This window comes from Anolis carolinensis, chromosome 3 (genome assembly GCF_035594765.1).
Source record: "Anolis carolinensis isolate JA03-04 chromosome 3, rAnoCar3.1.pri, whole genome shotgun sequence".
Classification (NCBI taxonomy): domain Eukaryota; kingdom Metazoa; phylum Chordata; class Lepidosauria; order Squamata; family Dactyloidae; genus Anolis; species Anolis carolinensis.
This window is the reverse complement of record NC_085843.1, coordinates 178092143-178113874: the sequence shown is the minus strand read 5'-3', so window position 1 is coordinate 178113874 and position 21732 is coordinate 178092143. Positions and strand designations below refer to the sequence as shown.

Here is a 21732-nt window from a genome sequence, read left to right as displayed (position 1 = left end):
GTCTCTGTGGCCACTTCTACACTGCCATATAATCCAGATTATCAAAGCAGATAATCCACATTATCTGGTTTGAACTGGATTATATGAGTCTACACTCCCATATAATCTAGTTCAAAGCAGATAATCTGGATTTTATATGGCAGTGTAGAAGGGGCCTGTGAGTCCGTGAGCTTGGCATATTCTATGTGTATTAATGCTTATAGTTGTGGAAGTATACTTGTACTTGAGGTGCAGGTTGCATATCATCTGAAATATTTTAGACAAAAGTGTCTTGGATTTCAGACTTTTTTCTCCAGATGTTAACATACCTGCATTTGTATATATCTACATAATTAGATATCTTTGAGATGGGACCCATGTCTAAACATGAAATTCATTTATGTTTCATATAGACCTTATGCATAAAGCTTGAAAGTTAGTTTATACACACCTTTTTATTATGTTGTTCATGAAGCAACATTTGTGTACATTAAAGCATCAGAAAGCAAAGATATCACTATCTCAGCCACCCATGTGGTCAGTTTTGGAGTATTTGGGATTTCAAAATTCAGGATAAGGAAGGCTTAACCTGTAATGTGCTGTTCATAAGGCCCTCAACAAACATCTCTTTAGTGTTTTTCATTCTGTACATAAAACTACTTATGTTTACAGTTTGATTTGTACTTTTTAATATAACCTATGAAATGCTGTATATTTCTTCCAATAATAGACATTTGGTAGATTTGATCAATTTGAGCAAAGGTAGATGGACTGGGAATGTAAGTATTTTTGGGTGGAAGATAAGTATTTTTACAAGCAGCAGTAATCTATATATATAAATGAGTGATGGCATCACGGCGACCAACAAAACAACAAAACTACAGGGCCCCCAACCTCAAAACTTGACAACACAACCCATCATCCACGCCTCTAGGTTGATACAACAAAAAGAAAAGAAAAATAAAGTCCTAATTAGAGGGAGAGGAATAATTGTTTTTATCCAATTGCTGCCAGTTAGAGGACTAATCACTGCCTACTTGGTCTCCTAGCAACCAACTCAGCCCAGGGACAGGCACAGTTAGGCCTCTTCCACACTGCCTATAAAATACAGATGATCAGATTTTATTATATGGCAGTGTAGACTCAAAGTCCTTCCACAGAGCTATATAACCCATTTATAATCTTATATTATCTACTTTGAACTGGATTATATTGACTCCACACTGCCATATAATCCACTTCAGTGTGCATTTTATCCAGCTGGGTAGAAGGGACCTCATATAATCCAGTTCTAAGCAGATAATATAAGATTATAAATATACAGTAGAATCTCACTGGCCGGTAGAACGTTGGATAAGTGAATATGTTGGATAATAAGAAGGGATTCAGGAAAAGCCGATTAAACATCAAATTAGGTAATCATTATACAAATTAAGCACCAAAACATGTTATACAACAATTTTGACAGAAAAAAATAGTTCCATGTGCAGTAATGCTATGTAGTAATTACTGTATTTACAAATTTACCACCAAAATATCACAAGGAATTTAAAACACTGACTACAAAAACATTGACTACGAAAAGGCAGACTGCGTTGGATAATCCAGAACATTGGATAAGTGAATGTTGGATAAGTGAGATTCTACTGTAATATGAAATAATTACTGTGATAGAATAATACAGAACAATATAAGCTCTAAAATCAGGACAGTAAATAAAGAGCAACACTCTGAAAGCAGGGAAATTGGGAATTCCATAAAGGAAACAATCAGGGCCAGCTAACACCTCCCAAGGAAGGATTCTTCCAGAAAGGAAGCTGACAGTGGAATGAAGCAGTGTGTATTACCAAACTCATTATTATTATTATTATTATTATTATTATTATTATTATTATTATTATCATCATCATTGTGTTGCTGTGAACTGTGAAAATGAATACAATCTGCCTCCAAGTATTCAAAAACACTAAAATCAGAATATATAAAAATTACTGTGGTATAATAAAACAGAACAATACAATCTCTAAAATCAGAACACTAAATAAAGAACAACACTCTGAAAACAGGGGAATTCCACACAGGAAACAATCAGGGCCAGCTAACACCTCCCAGCAAAGTCTTCCCATCACCAAAGTCTGGCAAATCCTCTGTTTTCTGAGGGCCACAAACAGTAGAAGCACATAAAATATCGCAAACATCACCACTCTGAAAACAAGGGAATTCCAGACATGAAACAATCAGAGTCAGCTAACACCTCCCAACAAAAAATTCACTCAGGGAGGAAACAGCCAGGCTTTAAAGCTGCAAGGCCATTACATGCTAATCATTTTTCCTAATTACAGCATTCATTCAGGTTTGAATTTGGGGAACGGACAGAGCCCCCACTGTTAGCCCTAGCTTCTGCCAACCCTAAAGTTCAAAAGCATGCAAATGAGAGTAGATGAATAGGTACTCCTTCGGCGGGAATGTAATGGCGCTCCATGCAGTCATCCCACATGACCTTGGAGGAGTCTACGGACAACGCCAGCTCTTCGGCTTAGAAATGGAGATGAGCCCCAACCCCCAAAGTCAGACACGACTGGACTTAATGTCAGGGGAAAACATTTACCCTTTACCTTAACTACCATCAATTCCTCAGTACTTTATTTCCCATACCACCATGGCCGGGCACAACTAGTAAGTAATAAGAGGTGAATCACTTATTTAAAGCAGTAGGAAACAAAAGATGAATGGGGATCATGGATATAATTAGATATGAAAAGGGTGTAAATTTAATTAATCAGTAACTAAACAAATTGGGATCAATAATAAATTTGGGAAGAATATCCAGGAAGAAAAGTTCCTGATCCCCTAGGACTGACATCATAGCCATTTTCCACTCAATGTTATAGGGTAGTTCTACAATGACTAATCTGGGCATTTTTTTTAGCTGACTCTAATGTTCATTAGATAATTTTTGTGTGAACACAGTTTATATTCTAGTGTATTAAAATTATTAATATCCCTATTATTAACTTTATATGTTGTATATTCCACGTTCCCCTAAAGATTTGGACTCAAATGAATTTATGTTAAAATGATTAAAATGCATAAAATCAGTATGAAAATATACTTAAAATAGAACAATATTAGAATAAAATATTAAACAACCATATGAAAACAATTTAAAATATACACATTAAAGATTTTTAAACAATGTGAACAAATACTGTATCATCTTGCAGCCACTTCCTTAAAAGCTTTCAGTCCTGAGAGCCTGACTGAATAAACTTGATTTTGTAAGGACAGAAAGGAGGGGGCCATTCTAGCCTCCCTAAATCAATAAAGATATCTCTCATACATTTCTTAAATACTTTTTAATACATTCTAGAAAAGGTGAGTAACATTATAGTTTTGACAGCTCTATAATGTAGATTAATGCTAAGGGTACAAATAATTAAATAAAATTGTTCTCTCTATGGATGTATCTACACAGCAGAATTAATGCAGTTTCATATCCAAACTACAACTTTCAGGATTCCATAGCATTGAGCCATAGCTGTTAAAGTGGTGCCAAGCTGCATTTTTCAAGAGTCTAAATGCCTCTATGTCAGTGTAGATAGAATAAGTAATCTTTCATTGTACCATGGCAGTTAATGAGATGTTAAACTGCTATATTTCTGCTGTATGAATGCAGCTTACATTTACTTTTTCAGATGCATGGGGTGAAGTGCCTAGAAACAGACATTTATGTGAATAGCTATAGAACTGCAATATTTATGAGTATGGTGATGAGATGACATCTTCTGTGGCTATTCGCACACATATCTGCCTGTAAGGTCTGTACAAAGTCATCTACTTCTTACTGTCTGAGGAAGTAGACTTAGGGTACATCTTTCCGGACACTTTCCAGTGGGCAAATCAGTTTCTTGGCAGCCTACATGATGCATGAAGCTGATTCAAGTTAATGTGGCACCAAGATGCCTATTGTGGCTTTTAACAAGTTGTTTAACATCTATATGCGACCACTTGCTCAGCTGGTTCGAGGTTTCGGGCTCGAGTTCTACCAGTACGCTGATGACATTCAGTTTATGTTGAAGATGGAAGGCCGACCGGACTCTGTACCCAATAACTTTCATCAATGCCTCAATGCTGTTACTGGATGGCTGCGTGCCAGCAGGTTGAGGGTGAATCCAGCAAATACTGAGATCTTATGGCTGGGTCGACTGGGCAGTGGGGATATCCAGTTGCCTACCCTGGATGGCGAGGCGCTATGCCCGTCATCATTGGTAAAGAGTCTGGGAGTCCTTTTGGACCCTCTGCTGACGATGGAAGCCCAGGTCTCCGCCATTAGTAGAACCGCCTTCTTTCACCTGCGGCAGGCTAGACGGCTGGCCCCCTATCTGTCAAGGGATGACCTAGCTACAGTGATTCAGGCCACGGTCATCTCAAGACTGGACTACTGTAACGCCCTCTACATTGGCCTTCCTTTGTCAGTGATCCAGAAGCTCAAGTTGGTACAAAATGCAGCTGCTCGACTTCTTGCGGGAGTCCCGATGAGATGTCATATAACACCAATCTTACTACAGCTGCACTGGTTACCAATTGAGCACCGGATCACTTTCAAAGTGATGGTGCTTACCTTTAAGGCCTTACATGGGCTAGGGCCAATGTTCCTGAAGGACCGCCTCACCCCCTACCAACCCCAGAGATCCCTCCGTTCTGAGGACCAAGATCTATTGGAAGTTCCCAGTTTTAAGACCTTGCATCTAACAGCAACTAGATATAGAGCTTTTACATCAGTGGCGCCATCACTCTGGAACATTCTGCCGCCTGAAGTTCGTGCCTTGCGGGACTTATCAGTCTTCCGCAAGGCATGTAAGACACACCTGTTTCGGCAGGCTTTTGATTTCCGCTATTGTTGTTTTTAAATTGCTTGGATTTTAGCTTGTTTTTGTAAGCCACTCCGAGCCCTGAGGGAGTGTTTTTAAGATTTTTTAAAAGATATTTTAAAGATGTTTTTAAATGGTTAGATTTTAGCCTTTCTTGTAAGCCGCCCCGAGCCCTAGGGGAGTGGCGGCATATAAGTTTAAATAATAAATAAATAAAAATAAAATAAAACAAAGCCATGGGTTCTCCAGACTATACCTGAGAATCTGGAGCAAACCATAACTTTGTGCCAGTTCTGAGATGAAACTGGCTACAACTGTTTACTTGGCTATCCCATATTCCCCAAGCTCAGGTGGCCCAGGGAGATGGGTTTACACTTACTGTCTCCCTCTTTTTTTATAGCAGTGGCCACCAGGTGCGAAATGGGTGATGGCAGTTGTTTATTGCCTGGAGTGACATTAGCTAGGAGACAAGGGCAGTTGGAGAGTGAGACTTTGAATGTGTTGTCAAAGGCTTTCATGGCTGGGATCAAAGGGTTGTTGTATGTCTTTTGGGCTGTGTGGCCATGTTCCAGAAGTATTCTCTCCTGACGTTTCGCCCACACCTATGGCAGGCATCCTCAGAGGTTGTGAGGTACCTCACAACCTCTGAGGATGCCTGCCATAGATGTGGGCAAAACGTCAAGAGAGAATACTTCTGGAACATGGCCACACAGCCCGAAAGACATACAACAACCCAGTGAGACTTTGCTCTGGCACCCAGTGGCTGCTACTGCAGTGAGAGCTGGAGAGGGATGGTAATGGTTGCTGTCCACGGGCACCAAACCAAGTTTAGCACTTGGAGATAATTGGGACTCCTTCCAGCCTCTGCCATGGACTGAAGGCTGGCTTTAAGGATTCCCTCATGCTTCTGCAGCATCCCAGAATCAAGCTCAACACTCCGAATTGGCCCTAGGATAAAGTGTTCCAATAGAACCATCCTTAGTCAACAAAGGCTAACGCTACCACACAGTGTCCCTCTTTCCCTTCCCACAAATTCCATCTACTCTTATCTTAACACAGGACCAATCCAGACAGGCCCAAAAATCGTGTCCAAACGATGCCTCCAGTGCAAATGAATAAATTTGGAACAAACCAAGCTTTCCTTGGTTTGTGCCAAATTAATTAGCTACCCCATTAGCTCCAGGGCTTCCTGAAAGGCCTGGGTCTAATGGAGTTTTGGGTCTGTGGAGACTCATTGCCATCTCGTACCTTTTGGGCTACTGGAGCCTAAAGGGGCAGGATGGTGCCCACCTTCTTTACCCAAGCTCACAATTTCCCTCTAACAATCAATGAAAAGGTACCTGGCCTCCATAACTTTCCTCCCTGTGTCCTCCTGGTGCGAGGAAATGATTTGGGGGGGGGGGGGGAGTGAGGAGGGATTTTCCTCTTCACCTCTCCTGTCTCCTCTTTTTAGGGGAAAATTGGGGGGCTTTGGGATGGCTTTATACCATCCTGATTTCAACTAAGGCATGGACCACTGTGGCCAAGTCAGACTTCTCGAGGTACGGTCACAGTTGGTCACAAGCTTTAACTATGCAAAGGCCCTTCTGGCTACCATCAACACCTGAGCTTCAAGTGTCGGTGCTGAGCTAGGAGGACCTCCAAACTGCGTATTACCCTTGATTTGGATCTGAGTGTAAAATCTGCAGCATAAAATTAGGTTCAAGCATTTTGATCCCTATAGATGGAAGCATTAGGTATCATTTTGAATAATTAGATAGTACAGGGAGCAGTACCTGATGGAAACTAATGTGAGGACTCAACAGCTTATGCCCGGAAGAAAATGTGATAGTGTGAGGAAGCAATTAACCTTTGGGCTGATGCCATTTCTCTGTTTGACAGCCAAATGAATGATAGCAGCGGCTGAATGAATGAATGAATCAACAAAATACATATGCCAAAAGCAGCTTGTCCCACCTCTGAAATAAGATTTAACTCCTTAATGACTCCAGAGACCAAAACCTCTTCATATTTTCTTAGATTAAATAATAATAAATACTACAGGTTGATCATCTGTTATCTGGAATTTCAAAATACCCCCAAAGTCCAGGAGAGAGCTTATAAAAGCATTATGAGAATTATACAAGTTGAGTATTCCTTTACAAGGAACTCCAAAATTCAAAATTGTCCAAATGGGTGGCTGACATAGCGGCAACTTTGTTTTCTGCTGCTTTAATGTACACAAACATTGTTTCATGCACAGGACAATTAAAATCTATATATATAAAATGGTAAAGTTGTTTGCGCCGTGACTATAACAACACAACTAAACGCCCCAGAAATACGAAACTTGGCAACACAACACAAAAGCCTTGCCCTCACGGTTCTTACAACACAACCACACCACAAAAACACAATCCAGAGCCACAAAACTGAAAAAACTGGCAAAGATGCACAACAACACAACTACATGACCCAAACACACGAAACTTGGCAACACAACCCAAAATCCTTGCCCCTAGGTGCCAACAACAAAAAGAAAAGAAAAAGTCCTAATTAGAGGGAGGGGAATAATTGTTTTTATCCAATTGCTGCCAGTTAGAAGGCTAAGCTCCGCCCACTTGGTCTCCTAGCAACCCACTAGCCCAGAGGACAGGCAGAGTTAGGCCTCACTTAGGCCTCTTCCAAAGATTATCTAATTTGCACTGGATTATATGGCAGTGTAGACTCAAGGCCCTTCCACACAGCTATATAACCCATTTATAATCTTATATTATCTGCTTTGAACTGGATTATCTTGACTCCACACTGCCCTATAATCCACTTCAGTGTGCATTTTATACAGCTGTGTACAAGGGGCCTCATATAATCCAGTTCTAAGCAGATAATACAAGATTATAAATATACAGTAGACACTCACTTATCCAACATAAACACCCCAGCAGAACGTTGGATAACTGAATATGTTGGATAAAAAGAAAGGATTCAGAAAAAGCCAATTAAACATCCCATTCCCTCACGACCCTACCTGCTGCCAAACGGCCATACATGTCTATGCCAGGCATCCTCAGAGATTAGGAGATCTGTTTGAAAACAGACAAGTGGGATGTTTATTTCTATCTCAGCAATGATATCCAGGATGGGACAACTGTTATCTGTCTGAGGCGACTGTGAATGTTCTACTTGGCCACCTTGATTACCATTGAATGCCCTTGCACCTTCAAGGCCTGCCTACTTCCTGCTTCGGAGAGGAATCCTTTGTTGGGAGATGTTAGCTGGCCCTCAGTACATCATGTCTGGAATTCCCTGATTGCTCAGTGCTGTTCTTTAGTTAACTGTCCTGATTTCACAGATTTTTAAAAATACTGGGAGCCACATTTTGTCCAGGTAGGCAGGAACCATCCAGGCTTTGAAGCTACAAGGCTATTCAGTGCCAATTCCAACATTCACACTTGCCTAAACCAGACAACAGTTCTTTCTTCCACCCTGGTCATTCCGCAGATATATAAACCCCACTTGCTTTCGTTAAAACACATTTCACAACCTCTGAGAATGCCTGCCATAGACGCAGGTGAAACATCAGCAGACAATACATTTGGAACATGACCAGGCAGACCACAGAACTCAGAGCAACCCAATACAAAGAGAAACAAAAATAAAATAAATACAAAAAATGTATAAAAAAACAAAATAAAATAATACAATTAAAAAAACATAAATAAAAATAATATAATATAATAATAAAATAAAATACATACAAATAATATAATAAAATAATAACACAAATAATAATAAAAGAATAAAAAATAAAACACATACAAATAATACAATAAATTAATAAAAAAACTAAAAATAATTAAAAACACTACAAAATTAATACAATAAAATACTATAATAACAGAAAATAACTAAATTATACCGTATATACTCGAAGATAAGCCGAGTTTTTCAACCCTTATTTATGAGCTGAAAAAGCCTCCCCCGGCTTATACTCGGGTCAAGGTCAAGCCAGCAGCGGAGCCTGGTGGCCACAGTATATATTTTTTTGAGAGAGAGACAGAGAAGAAGCGAATGTTTTCAAAAGCGAAAGGAGAGTGTGTATTTCTTTTTATTCCTAAGGAAACAAAAATGAGGTGGGCTTTTTTGGGAGGGGGAGAGAAGTTTTAAAAAGCCTTTTCTGGCTACTTTTAGAGTTTGAAAAAGGGAGAAAGAAAAGAGGTGGGAAAGGGCAGGAGAAAAGAGGACAAGGTTGTTTCTTCTTCGTGGTGTCTGGTGAAATAAGTACATGTGGTAGTAATTGCCCCCAGCAATGCTCTCGGAACCTTAAAACAGCTGTTTGAAGTACTTTGGCTACAGCCCCAGAAGGCATATATGCAGAGGTGGGGATGTAGCTTCATTTTCTTTTTTTCCCCGTTGCCTTAGAGCAGCTCTTTGGGAACCTCTCTGACTGTGATTTCAAGTTTCATTGACCTGGACTGTATTTTGACGATTCTTACAAGTACTTTGGCTTCAAATTGGATTTTTTGCTATTCTGGATTTCTGACCCTGGACTGTCTGACTTCGGCATTGGTATGTCTACCCCGGGTTTAAAAAGTGTGTTTCTTGTGGCTCTAAAATGCCAGATTCTGATGGACACAATCAGTGTCTTTCCTGCCTGGGAGAGGCTCATGCTGCAAAAACTTGCTCTGCTTGTTTGGCTTTAACACCACAATCAAGGAAGAATAGAGAAATGAGGTTAAAAGCCATTCTTTATGAGCGGGCTTTGCTTCCCCCTCCTTCCCGAGCTGGGTCCCAAACGCCACAGAAATTTAAAGGGCAGCGACGTCCACTTACCCCTTCCAAGGAGGCCTCTCCCCTTCCAAAGAGGGCCAAGTCTAGCCCTCCAGCTACTCCCATGCCTTCAAAGGCTCTGGGAGATGGAGGAGAGGCTCAGAAGAAGAAGCGTTCCGCTTCAGAAACGCATGGGCAGGCCACGCCCCCGGCACGCGCTGCGTCATTGACATTGGCTACGCCTCTGATGCCAGTGCAGGCCACGCCTCCTCCGAGGACTACGCCATGGAGCACAGCGGTCCAAACGGCGGTTGGCTTGAGGCTTCTGCAGCCTTTGGAAGACTTCAGAGGCAGTGCGGCTTCAAACACCGTGCCTCTGCTACAAGCCCCGGACACGGGTGCGGCCCTGCTCCCCTTGGCGGAGACAGCCCACCCACCGGAGGCAGGTGCCCAGGACCAGCCCCCAGCTCCCGCTTGTGCGGTAGAGACAACTGGGGTGCGAGGAGATGCAGCTCAGCCTATGGCGAGCCCTTCCTTCTTTCAAGAGGCTATTGGAGCATGTAGCACGTCTGCTTCTGCAGCCCCTGTCTACTCTATGCTCACGCCCAGGGATGGGAGACTTGTAATGTCTCCAGACTTACTGTCTGGGTTTTTAAGGTACCTCAGCCCTATGCCTCAGAGTGCACCAGCCTTCCCATCGCCTCCACACAGGCAAAGGTATGCTGCTGCTATAGTGCAGCCCAACACTTCAATACCAGCCAGATCTGATTACATTCATAGATCACCAGGTGGTCGTGCCTATTTTTTTGGGCCTATATTAGTTCAGGACCAGCAGCCATCGCAGCTGCCATTGGTACCTATGCAACAGCAACAATCAACTCAGGCTCCAGTTCAGCCTATTGTTAATCCTGTGCCTTCATTGCCACCTGAAAACCCCCAGTCTCAGTCAGGCTCAGAATCTAATACCTCTCACCATTCTGAAGCAGAAGATGAGGTTGATTTGGCACTGGACCAACCAGTACCATCAGAGACGGCTGGGTTTGTTGCCCTAATGTCAAGGCTTCATAGAGCCCTGAATCTACCTGTTCCAAAAACTGAGAAGACAGTTGATTGTCACTTGTTTCCGACAGATGAGCAGCAGCCATCAGCTCAGACAGCCTCAGCTCTCCCAGCAGTTCCCTATTTACTGCAATTGGCCACCACTCCTGATATTGCTCCGACTCTGGTTGGGGCAATACCACGAAAATGTGATGCTCTATATAAAGTGGACCTCGCAACAGCTCCCTGGGTTTTGAAACCTCCAAAACCCAACTTGGTTGTGGTCAACATGATGCAGAACAAACGTTCAGCTAGAACACATATCACACCAACTGATAAGGAGGGAAGGAAACTAGAAGCTGTCGGTAAAAAGGTCCATCTTGGAGCAGGCATATCCACACGTATGGCCCGCTATGGCGCCTACATGGCAGCTTATCAAGACTATCTGTGGAAAAAGATAGCCCCACATTTGGAAAGTTTGCCACAGGACAAACAGACCTTGGCTAAGATAGTACAACAGGAAGGAGTGGCGCTAGCTAAAGCCCAAAAAGAGATGGCAAAGCACTCTGCAGAGGCAGCAGGCAGGATGTTCGCAGCAGCTACAGTGATACGAAGACATGCATGGTCGAGAACTTCAACCTTGTCAGAAGAGGGCAAGGTCTTGGCAGAAGACCTTCCAGTCCATGATAAGGGACTGTTCAACCCTGAAACTGACATACAGCTCAAGAGCGCACAGGAGGTGCGTCAAGCTGCAAACAAGAATGGATTTCCTACCCAATCAACATCTAGATACCGGGGGAAATCTTATACGTCCACATCTTATAATCGTAAACCATACGAGGCACCAACAAGACCTTTGCCTCAGGCAACGGCATCCACATCCACCAAACAAACCTCAATATCCCGGTCCAGAGGACAGGGTAAGAACAAATCCCAACCAAGGGGAAAGCAACGTTTTTAGCAAGACTTTGGTTTCTTTCCCTACCCTATCCCTCACAAATTGCACGGGTGAACACTCTCCTAAGTTTCCTGCTCTTTTGGATCACGACATAGGACATGCTCCGGCAGCAGATACACCTTTTGTCAAGTTTGGAGATCGTTTGGCGCAATTTGCTCCCGCATGGAGAGCAATCACCACTGATAAGTGGGTATTACAGATTAGAAGTTCTGGTTACTCTATTGAGTTTTTCCAGCAGCCACATACAGGCTGTATAAAAGCTACGCCACCATCTAAAGTTTTACAGGAGGAAATTCGCACCTTGTTAGACAAGGGAGCAATCGTTCAACTCCATCCATCAATGTTTTCACAAGCTTTCTTTTCGAGAAACTTTTTAGTTCCTAAAAAGGACAGAGGCCAGAGGCCAGTGTTGGACCTCTGAGGATTGAATAACTATATTAACCCTAAAAAAAAATTTGAATGGTGACACTGTCAACCATTTTTCCTCTGCTGCCAGATGGAGCATGGTTTGCATCCATAGACCTTAAGGATGCGTACTTCCATGTCGCGATTGCACCTCAGCACCACAGGTATCTTGCTTTTATGGTGGCAGAAAAGGCTTTTTGCTTCCGGGTGCTCCCCTTTGGGATATCAACTGCTCCACGGGTTTTTACCAAGGTCATGGCCGTGGTAGCGGCACATCTCCGCCTTCAAGGGATAACTGTCTACCCGTATATAGACGACTGGTTGTTGGTGGCACGTTCTAGACAATCACTGTTGTGTGATCTTCGTTTTACTTTATCGTTATTAGAAAACCTTGGTTTAGTTGTGAATTAGAAAAAATCTCATCTTATCCCTACACAGAGGATACAATTTATCGGAGCAGACATAGACTCTACCACTGGCGGACGATCGGTTTCGATCTCTTCGCACAGCGCTACTTACCCTCCTGCAAGGTCCATTGCCACGAGCCAGAGATGTCCAGTCAGCCTTGGGACATGTAGCATCCACAACAGTAGTAACACCTTATGCAAGGCTCAGAATGAGACCTCTTCAGATGTGGTTCTTGCGTGTCTTCGACCCGCTGACCCAAAGCCAAAACATCCACCTCCCTGTTCCGGCTTATGTCAGCCAGTCCCTACACTGGTGGTTGTCCTGGGACAATGTGTGCGTGGGTGTTCCATTTCAGCAGCCACAAGCAACAGTGACTCTGACAACGGATGCATCCCTGTATGGATGGGGTGCACATTCCGGCTCCCTTATGGTCAAAGGCAAATGGACACAGCAGGAGGCCCAACATCATATCAATCTCCTCGAGTTCATGGCAGTACAGCGGAGCCTCCATGCATTTCAGGACTTGTGCCACGGCAAGGTAGTCCAACTATGCACCGACAATACCACGGTAGCGTGGTATATCAACAAACAAGGGGGCACAAAATCACGGTCCCTCCTAAAGAGGACCATGGACATGTGGCATTGATGCTTAGCCAACCGCACCCATTTGATAGCTGTGCATGTTCCGGGAGAAGACAACAGTATCGCAGATTCATTCAGCAGGAAACAAGACTCGACTCACGAGTGGTCTCTTCATCCTGCTGAAGCGACTTCTCTTTTCTGGAGGTGGGGCAGTCCCCTGATAGATCTGTTTGCAGCAAAACACAATGCAAAATGCGATCTGTTCTGTGCCAGACGGCAGGAAGACCAGACACGAGGGTGCCTGGGAGATGCCTTCATGTTCCACTGGTCGGGTCCACTTCTGTACGTGTTTCCACCGATACCCCTTCTCAACAGAGTAGTATCAAAACTGTATCACGACAGAACCAACTGCATACTCCTCACGCCGTGGTGGCCCAGGCAGCCCTGGTTTGCTCTCCTTCGGATGATGTCACAAGGGCAGTATCTTCCCCTTCCACTTCGCCCGGACTTGCTCACAGCAGACCAGGGACGCCTCCGCCACCCAGACATCGCATGTCTCAGACTCACGGCATGGAGGATTCATCCCGACCATTGTCTCAAGCAGTGAGAGACATATTGGATGCAGCACATAAACCATCAACAAAGCGATCATACGCTTACAAATGGAAAAAGTTTACTGACTTTGTCCGGCGACAAGACATAGAACCGTTGACAGCTCCAACATCAATAGTGTTGGAATTTCTTGCATCACTAGCAACTCAAGGTTTACATTGATCATCCCTCAAGTGTTACTTAGCAGCAATCTCGGCAAATTGGAAAGAAACAGGACGCCAGTTTCTGCAGGGGGTACAGAAACACGAGACCTCCAGTAACACCTCCTATACCAGCATGGAGCCTTCAATTGGTTCTCTCAGCATTACAGAAACCACCCTTTGAGCCATTGGCCCAGGTAGATCTCTCATATCTCTCATGGAAAGTGGCATTTCTGCTAGCTATTACCACAGCTCGAAGAGCAAGCGAGCTTTGTGTATTGAGAGTAGATCATCCTTATATGAGATTCCATGCTGACAAGGTTATCATGCGCACTGATATCTCATTCCTTCCTAAAGTAGTCTCTGCATTCCATCTGACTGAGGATATTGTGATACCCTCATTTTTTCAGAACCCTTCCACTCCACTCGAACACTCTCTGCATCTACTGGATGCCAGGAGGGCACTTGCATATTATGTGGAAAGGACTAATGAGTTCAGAGCTTCACCCAGACTTTTCCTGAAGTATGCTTCTCAATTTAAAGGTCTACCTGTTTCCTCCCAGAGGTTATCAGGATGGATTGTGGCCACCATTCAGCTAGCATATGAGCTAGCTCATCAGCAGCCTCCATTTGTCATCACAGGACACTCTACTAGAGCGGTGGCGACTTCTGCAGCATACAGCCGTGGCATACCACTCCACGAAGTGTGTAGAGCAGCCACATGGGCCACGCCACTCACCTTTGTGGCCCATTACAAAGTGGATCTGCTCTCCAGGAAGCAAGCAGCATTTGGCAGAGCGGTTCTTGGATCAGCACTGTCATGACGCCCACCGACCATGGTGAGTAGCTTGCTAGTCTACCACATGTGCTTATTTCACCAGACACCACGAAGAAGCAGCAATGGTTGCTTACCTGTAACCAGGTTTCTTCGAGTGGTGATCTGTGAAATTAGCACATCCCCACCCATCCTCCCCGCTGATCACCATGACTTTTTTCTCTAGCCACTTTCGGCGGCAGGGAACTGAAGCTACATCCCCACCTCTGCATATATGCCTTCTGGGGAAGATGGGCGGGGCTGTAGCCAAAGTACTTCAAACAGCCTTTTTAAGGTTCCGAGAGCATTGCTGGGGGCAATTACTACCACATGTGCTAATTTCACAGATCACCACTTGAAGAAACCTGGTTACAGGTAAGCAAACATTGCTTTTAGGGGGGCTTTGCTTGCATTTCTTCCTTGAGTAAATGCATGACCCAAAGCTTCTAAATATTTATATAGATGTTCCCCCTACAAATACATTAATATATGTATTTCCCCTCATATGTTTACAGGTCTTTGCAAATCCTATGTAAATATAGATAACTAGAGAATTCCATGTACCTGTATATGTTCCTATATGTATACATTAATTTTATATATGGATTTTATATGAATTTTACCCTCACATGTTTGCAAGTGCAGAGGGGAAATGCATGTGCGCGCACACACACACAGAGAGATGTCTAGATAGATATAAACATTGATAAATCAGGCTTGGAAATATTCGTTGTCTCATTCATTCAGTTGTTTTCTACTCTTCGTGACCTCATGGACCAGTCCACGCCAGAGCTCCCTGTCGGCCGTTGCCGCCTCCAGTTCCCTCAAGGTCAAGCCAGTTACTTCAAGGATACCGTCCATCCATGTCGCACTTGGTCAGCCTCTCTTCCATTTTCCTTACATTTTCCCAGCGTCATGATCTTCTCCAAGCTTTCCTGTCTTCTCATGATGTGGCCAAAATACTTCAACTTTGCCTCTAATATCCTTCCCTCCAGTGAGCATTCGGGCATTATTTCCTGGCGGATGGACTGGTTGGATCTTCTTGCGATCCAAGACACTCTCAGGATTTTCCTCCAGCACCAAAGTTCAAAAGCGTCTATCTTCCTTCGCTCTGCCTTCCTTATGGTCCAGCTCTCGCAGCCGTAGGTTACTATGGGGAATACCATTGCTTTCACTATGCAGACCTTCGTTGCCAGTGTGATGTCTCTGCTTTTCAGTATTTTATCGAGGTTGGCCATTGCTCTCCTCCCAAGAAGTAGATGTCTTCTGATTTCCTGGCTGCAGTCTGCATCTGCAGTGATCTTCGCGCCTAGAAATATAAAGTCTGTCACTGCCTCCACATTTTCTCCCTCTATTTGCCAGTTGTCAATTGGTCTGGTTGCCATGATCTTGGTTTTCTTGATGTTTAACTGCAGCCCGGCTTTTGCATTTTCTTCTTTCACCTTGGTGATAAGGCTCCTCAGCTCTTCCTCACTTTCAGCCATCAGAGTGGTATCATCTGCATACTTAAGGTTGTTAATGTTTCTTCCAGAAATTTTAACTCCAGCCTTGGATTCGTCAAGCCCCGCACGTCGCATGATGTGTTCTGCGTACAAGTTGAATAGATAGGGCGATAGTATACAGCCCTGCCGTACTCCTTTCCCAATCTTGAACCAGTCTGTTGTTCCGTGGTCTGTTCTTACTGTGGCTACTTGGTCTTTATACAGATTTCTCAGGAGACAGACAAGGTGACTTGGTATCCCCATACCTCCAAGAACATGCCATAGTTTATTATGATCCACACAGTCAAAGGCTTTAGAATAGTCAATAGAGCAGAAGTAGATGTTTTTCTGAAACTCCCTGGCTTCTTCCATTATCCAGCAGATATTGGCAATTTGGTCTCTTGTTCCTCTGCCTTTTCTAAACCCAGCTTGGACATCTGGCAACTCTCGCTCCATGTATTGCTGGAGTCTGCCTTGCAGGATCTTGAGCGTAACATTACTGGCATGGGAAATAAGTGCCACTGTACGGAAGTTTGAACATTCTTTAGCATTTCCCTTTTTTGGTATGGGGATGTAAATTGATTTTTTCCAATCTGATGGCCATTCTTGTGTTTTCCATATTTGCTGGCATATGGCATGCATCACCTTGACAGCATCATCTTTCAAGATTTTAAACAGTTCAGCTGGGATCCCATCGTCTCCTGCTGGCTTGTTGTTAGCAATGCTTCTTAAGGCCCATTCAACCTCACTCCTCAGGATGTCTGATTCTAATGCACTCACCACACCGTCAAGGCTATCTTCTATATTATTATCCCTCCTATACAGATCTTCTGTATATTCTCGCCACCTTTTCTTGATTTCTTCAGCTTCTGTTAGGTCCTTGCCATCTTCGTTTTTTATCATGCCCATTTTTGCCTGAATTTTGCCTCTGATGTTTCTGATTTTCTGGAAGAGGTCTCTTGTCCTTCCTATTCTATTGTCTTCTTCCACTTCCATGCATTGCTTGTTTAAAAATGGTTCCTTCTCTCTCCTGGCTAACCTCTGGAATGGTGCATTTAGTTGGGCATATCTCTCCCTATCGCTGTTTCCTTTCGCCTTCCTTCTTTCTTGGGCTACTTCCAGTGTCTCAGCAGACAACCATTTTGCCTTCTTGGTTTTCTTTTTCTTTGGGACGTACTTTGTTGCTGCCTCCTGAACAATGTTGTGGACTTCTGTCCATAGTTCTTCTGGGACTCTATTTATAAAGTCTAGTCCCTGAAATCTATTCTTCACTTCCACTACATATTCATTAGGAATATTTGTGAGATATCTAATTGGTCTGTATTTTCCCCATTCTCTTTAGTCTGATTCTAAATTTTGCAATAAGTTCGTGGTCTGAACTACAGTCAGCTCCAGGTCTTGTTTTCACCGACTGGATGGATGTCCGCCACCTTTGGCTGCAGAGGATGTAGTCAATCTGATTTCGGTGTTGACCATCTGGTGAAGTCCATGTGTAAAGCCGGCTTTTAGATTGTTGGAAGAGAGCGTTTGTTATGCACAGAGAGTTTTCCTAGCAAAATTCTATCAGCCTATGTCCTGCTTCGTTTGGTTGTCCCAGACCATGCTTGCCTGTGATCCCGGTTGTTGTTTGACTGCCCACCTTAGCATTCCAATCTCCTGTAATGAGAATAATGTCTTTTTGGTGTGTTATCCAGTAGGTGCTGCAGATCCTCATAGAACTGATCTAATTCCGCTTCTTCAGCAGCTGTGGTTGGGGCGTATATTTGGATCACTGTGATGTTAAACGGCTTGCCTTGAACTCGAATTGAGATCATTCTATCATTTTTTTTGGGTTGTATCTAATCAATGCTTTCGCAACTTTATTATTAACTATGAAGGCTACTCCATTTCTTCGGTGTTCCTCTTGCCTGCAGTAGTAGATTTGGTGGTCATTTTTTGTGAAGTGGCCCATTCCAGTCCATTTCAGTTCACTGACTCCCAGAATGTCTATCTTTAATCTTGACATCTCACCGAAAACCACGTCCAGTTTGCCCTGGCTCATAGATCTTATAGTGTGTTGATCTTTAGAACATCGGATTCGTCGTTCACCTCCAGCACCGTCGGCCGTTAGCCTTCCTTTCGGCTTTGTGCTAACTGCATCATCACATCTGGGGCTAGTTGGACTAGTCCTCTGCTCCTCTCCAGTAGCATTTTGACCATCTTCCAACCTGGTAGTCCTATCTTCCGATGGTATACTGACATTTCTCTGGTTGTACTGATCTACTTAGTTTTCATGGCAAGAATACTGGGGTAGTTTGCCATTGACTTCCCCAGGGATCGTATTTAGTCTGACCTCTCTGCCATGACCTTCCCGTCTTAGGTGGCCCTGCTCATGGCATCATCGAGGTGAGCAAACCCCAGCACCGCGTCAAGGTAACGATCCTTTGCTGGGGAAAATGCACATAGAGCAAAGGTTTCAGGGGGAAATACACATGTGAAATTAGTATATATAATGATAGATCTATATCTAGCTCTGCATTGTTTATATAGGCATTATATGTTTGCCTGTTACTATGTTGGAAGCTGGCCTGAGTCCCCAGGGGGAGATAGTTAGGGCAAGGTACAAATGAAGCTGTTGTTGTTGTTGATTATTATTATTATTATAAAGTTATTGTTGCTTTTCCACTTATAGAGTTAGTTTACTGTTTTTCTTTGAAATACAGTAAATATTCAAAACATTTAACCCACTGATGCCTCAATTAATGTAATTTTATTGGTATCTAATTTTTTTTTGAAATTTACCAGTAGCTGCTGCATTTCCCACCCTCAGCTTATACTTGAGTCAATAAGTTTTCCCAGTTTTTTTGTGGTAAAATTAGGTGCCTCGGCTTATATTCGGGTTGGATTATACTTGAGTATATACGGTAATAAAAGAAAATAATAAAATATAATAAATAAAAAAGATAAGTTACAATAAAATTAATTTAAAAAATACAAATAACATCAAATAAAAAATCCACATCAATTTTTAACCAATACCACCACCACTTTGCCACAGCAACGCTTGACCGGGCACAGCTAATATTGTATAAAATGACCTTCAGGCTCTGTATTCAAATAATATATGAAACATAAATGAATTGTGATTTAGATTTGAGTCTTATCTCCAAGATAGCCCGTTATGTACATATATGCAAATATAGATATTTCAACATATTAAAACAATCTGAAATACAAAGCACTTTTCACTTAAGGACTACTCAACATATATTAATGAGGGAATATTGCTATGACTACCTCAGTGGTATTTTGTATTGCAATGGGGAATACATAAAAAGTGAGATATCATTTATAATTGTTTTTTATTGTTTGGTTGTGCAACAAAATATCTTATGACACTCGAAACAGTCCAGCAGTTTGTGTAAGGATTTGAACACTAACAGCCCTAGATATTTGGTTACTTTTCTGCTTAGTGTGTGTGCAAAAAGACCGATGCATGTGGTCATTTTACTCTATCCTTGCATTTTGTTGTTGTTACTGACATGTTTGATTCTTCTACCTTTCTTTTCCTTTTGAGCCTAGATAGGAAAACTTTGCATCGACAACTGTATGAGATTTTATGGTGTCAACATCACGTACAGCTTACAAACGCCTAATATCAGCTGTTATGCTGTGGAAATCACCCAAGGCCATGAGGACAAGTTTGGAAGCCTCTATGTCAATGATTCTTCTGTGCTACAGAGACCGGAGTGCAAAGAAATACAATATCCTGTGCTAGCTAAAGAGGAGAGGAGCAAGAAGGAAGCTCACACCTTTCTGACAGTTGTGCTTGATGGATCACGTAAGTTATTGCTGGACTGTAATCTTTCTATGGCAGCCTTCCCTGCCAGTGTCTCTCAAATCTGGTATATTATATCTCATCTCATAGCCAGTAACTATGTTGCCTGGGGATTTATTGAGATGTAGCTCATCACATCTGGAGAGCACTGGCTTGGTAAGGCATGTTTTAGTTATAAATGTGGTAAATTTTTCAAAATGGAACAGGGCAACCTGTGGCCCTCCAAATATTTTTTAACTATAACTCCTGTAATGTTTAATGGGAGGTAATGCCTCTATTGATTTTTCTGTCGATGATATTGTCAACTTTCTTCTTCTGTTTGTAGTTATACATAATGATGATGACTGTCCAGACTCATGTGCCGTGAGCAAGACCCGATCGGAATGCGAAGAGTGTGGTGGTGTTGGAGTGCTAATGGGAAAATGCCAGTGGAGACAGGGAAGTGGGAAAGGTATGCCTAGATATTCAGCAACTGAATGAGAATCTAGATTAAGATTGACTCTGTTTTGTGGCAAAGATAGAATCAAAGAGCATGGACAGTTCTGGTAATGTTGGCTTCCGGCTAACATTCAGAAGACGACACAGTTGTCTGTTATTCCCAGACTGTCAAAAAAATGATGCTGTGATTCATGATTCTGTGCACTATGAAGGGCTTTGCTATCCTCTACTTGTAGCCATGTCCTTTGTGTTGTTAAAGGGTTGAAAATTAAAGATTTTCTGAAATCGGATATTGTGTAACCTTTTTGGAAGTAGTTCTTTATCAGCATCCTACCTATATGAAATATTGTATTGGACTTATTGTATATCTGGACACTGGCAAGAGTATCTGGACACTGGCAATTCACATTGTTCCTCTTGTTCATTGATCCTGTTGTGCAGTGGTCACTTCACAGGCTGTCTTGTATAGCATAATATTACAGCCTCTGGCTGAATAGGATGTTGCAAAATTGTTTAGTTCTGTTTCCCACAGACGTGAGTCCACTTATGAAGTCATACATCCTTACTGAATTCCAGCCATAATTTACAGATGAATCCATATGGCAGTTAACCACTCACATATTTATAACCATTGCAAGTAGCCACAGAGATGGCGTGTTTAAGTTCAGTTGCCATTCTGGTTAGAAGAATATCCACCAAAAAAGTAAAGTTCCCAAGCTCTGCATAATACTTAATATTAGAATCAGCTAAATAAATGATGGGGTTGATGCCACAAACACTTGAGATGATATGGGATGTGAAGGTCAAAAACAGAAAGTAGTAGTAATAGGAAAAAGCTACCTTTTCACATCTTCTATGTTGAGTTGCATTGAATCTTCTGTATCCAATAGTGCCAGGACAGGGAGTGTCTTTGTTACCAAGGCAACTGTGTTGATGATAGGAACTGTATTGTAATGACACTACTTAAGCATCATGGGTCAGAGGAAATGAGCCCGACTTCCCTCCCTAGAATGAGAGCAAGATGGTTTTCTTTTCCCTCACTTACTTTCCCAGAAGAATTTAATGGGCTGTGTAGCACTGTAGTGTCATCACAGCCACTTTAATAAATGTCGATTGATTAAGGTCATGTAGTGCAGAAAGTGTGCTGGAAGATCAACAGAAAGCCAAAAACATGTCTAGGAAAAGTCATGGAGATAACATCAAGAGTGTGACTTTGTGATGTTGGAAAGAACATCTTGTGACCCTCAAAATCTTAATCTGCACTGAAGGAAAATCTTTATCACAACTCTAATTGATATTGTGGTTGTGTGCCTTCAAGTGGTTTTTGACTTAGGTAAGCCCCAAGGTAAACCTGCCACTGGATTTTCTTGGTAAGATTTATTCAGAGGAGTTTCCATTTCCTTTCCTCTCAGGGCAGGGAGAATGTGGCTTGTCCAAGTT

At 42.6% G+C, this 21732-nt stretch overlaps 1 protein-coding gene across 1 annotated transcript in view; it reads left to right on the top strand.

The window, feature by feature from the left end:
* ret (ret proto-oncogene) overlaps nt 1-21732 on the top strand; it is a 167513-nt gene that overhangs the window by 97873 nt on the left and 47908 nt on the right. Inside the window, exons 7-8 of the mRNA XM_062975848.1 lie at nt 19599-19857; nt 20180-20305. Coding sequence (XP_062831918.1) covers nt 19599-19857; nt 20180-20305 — 385 coding nt within the window. The remainder of the gene's footprint in view (nt 1-19598; nt 19858-20179; nt 20306-21732) is intronic.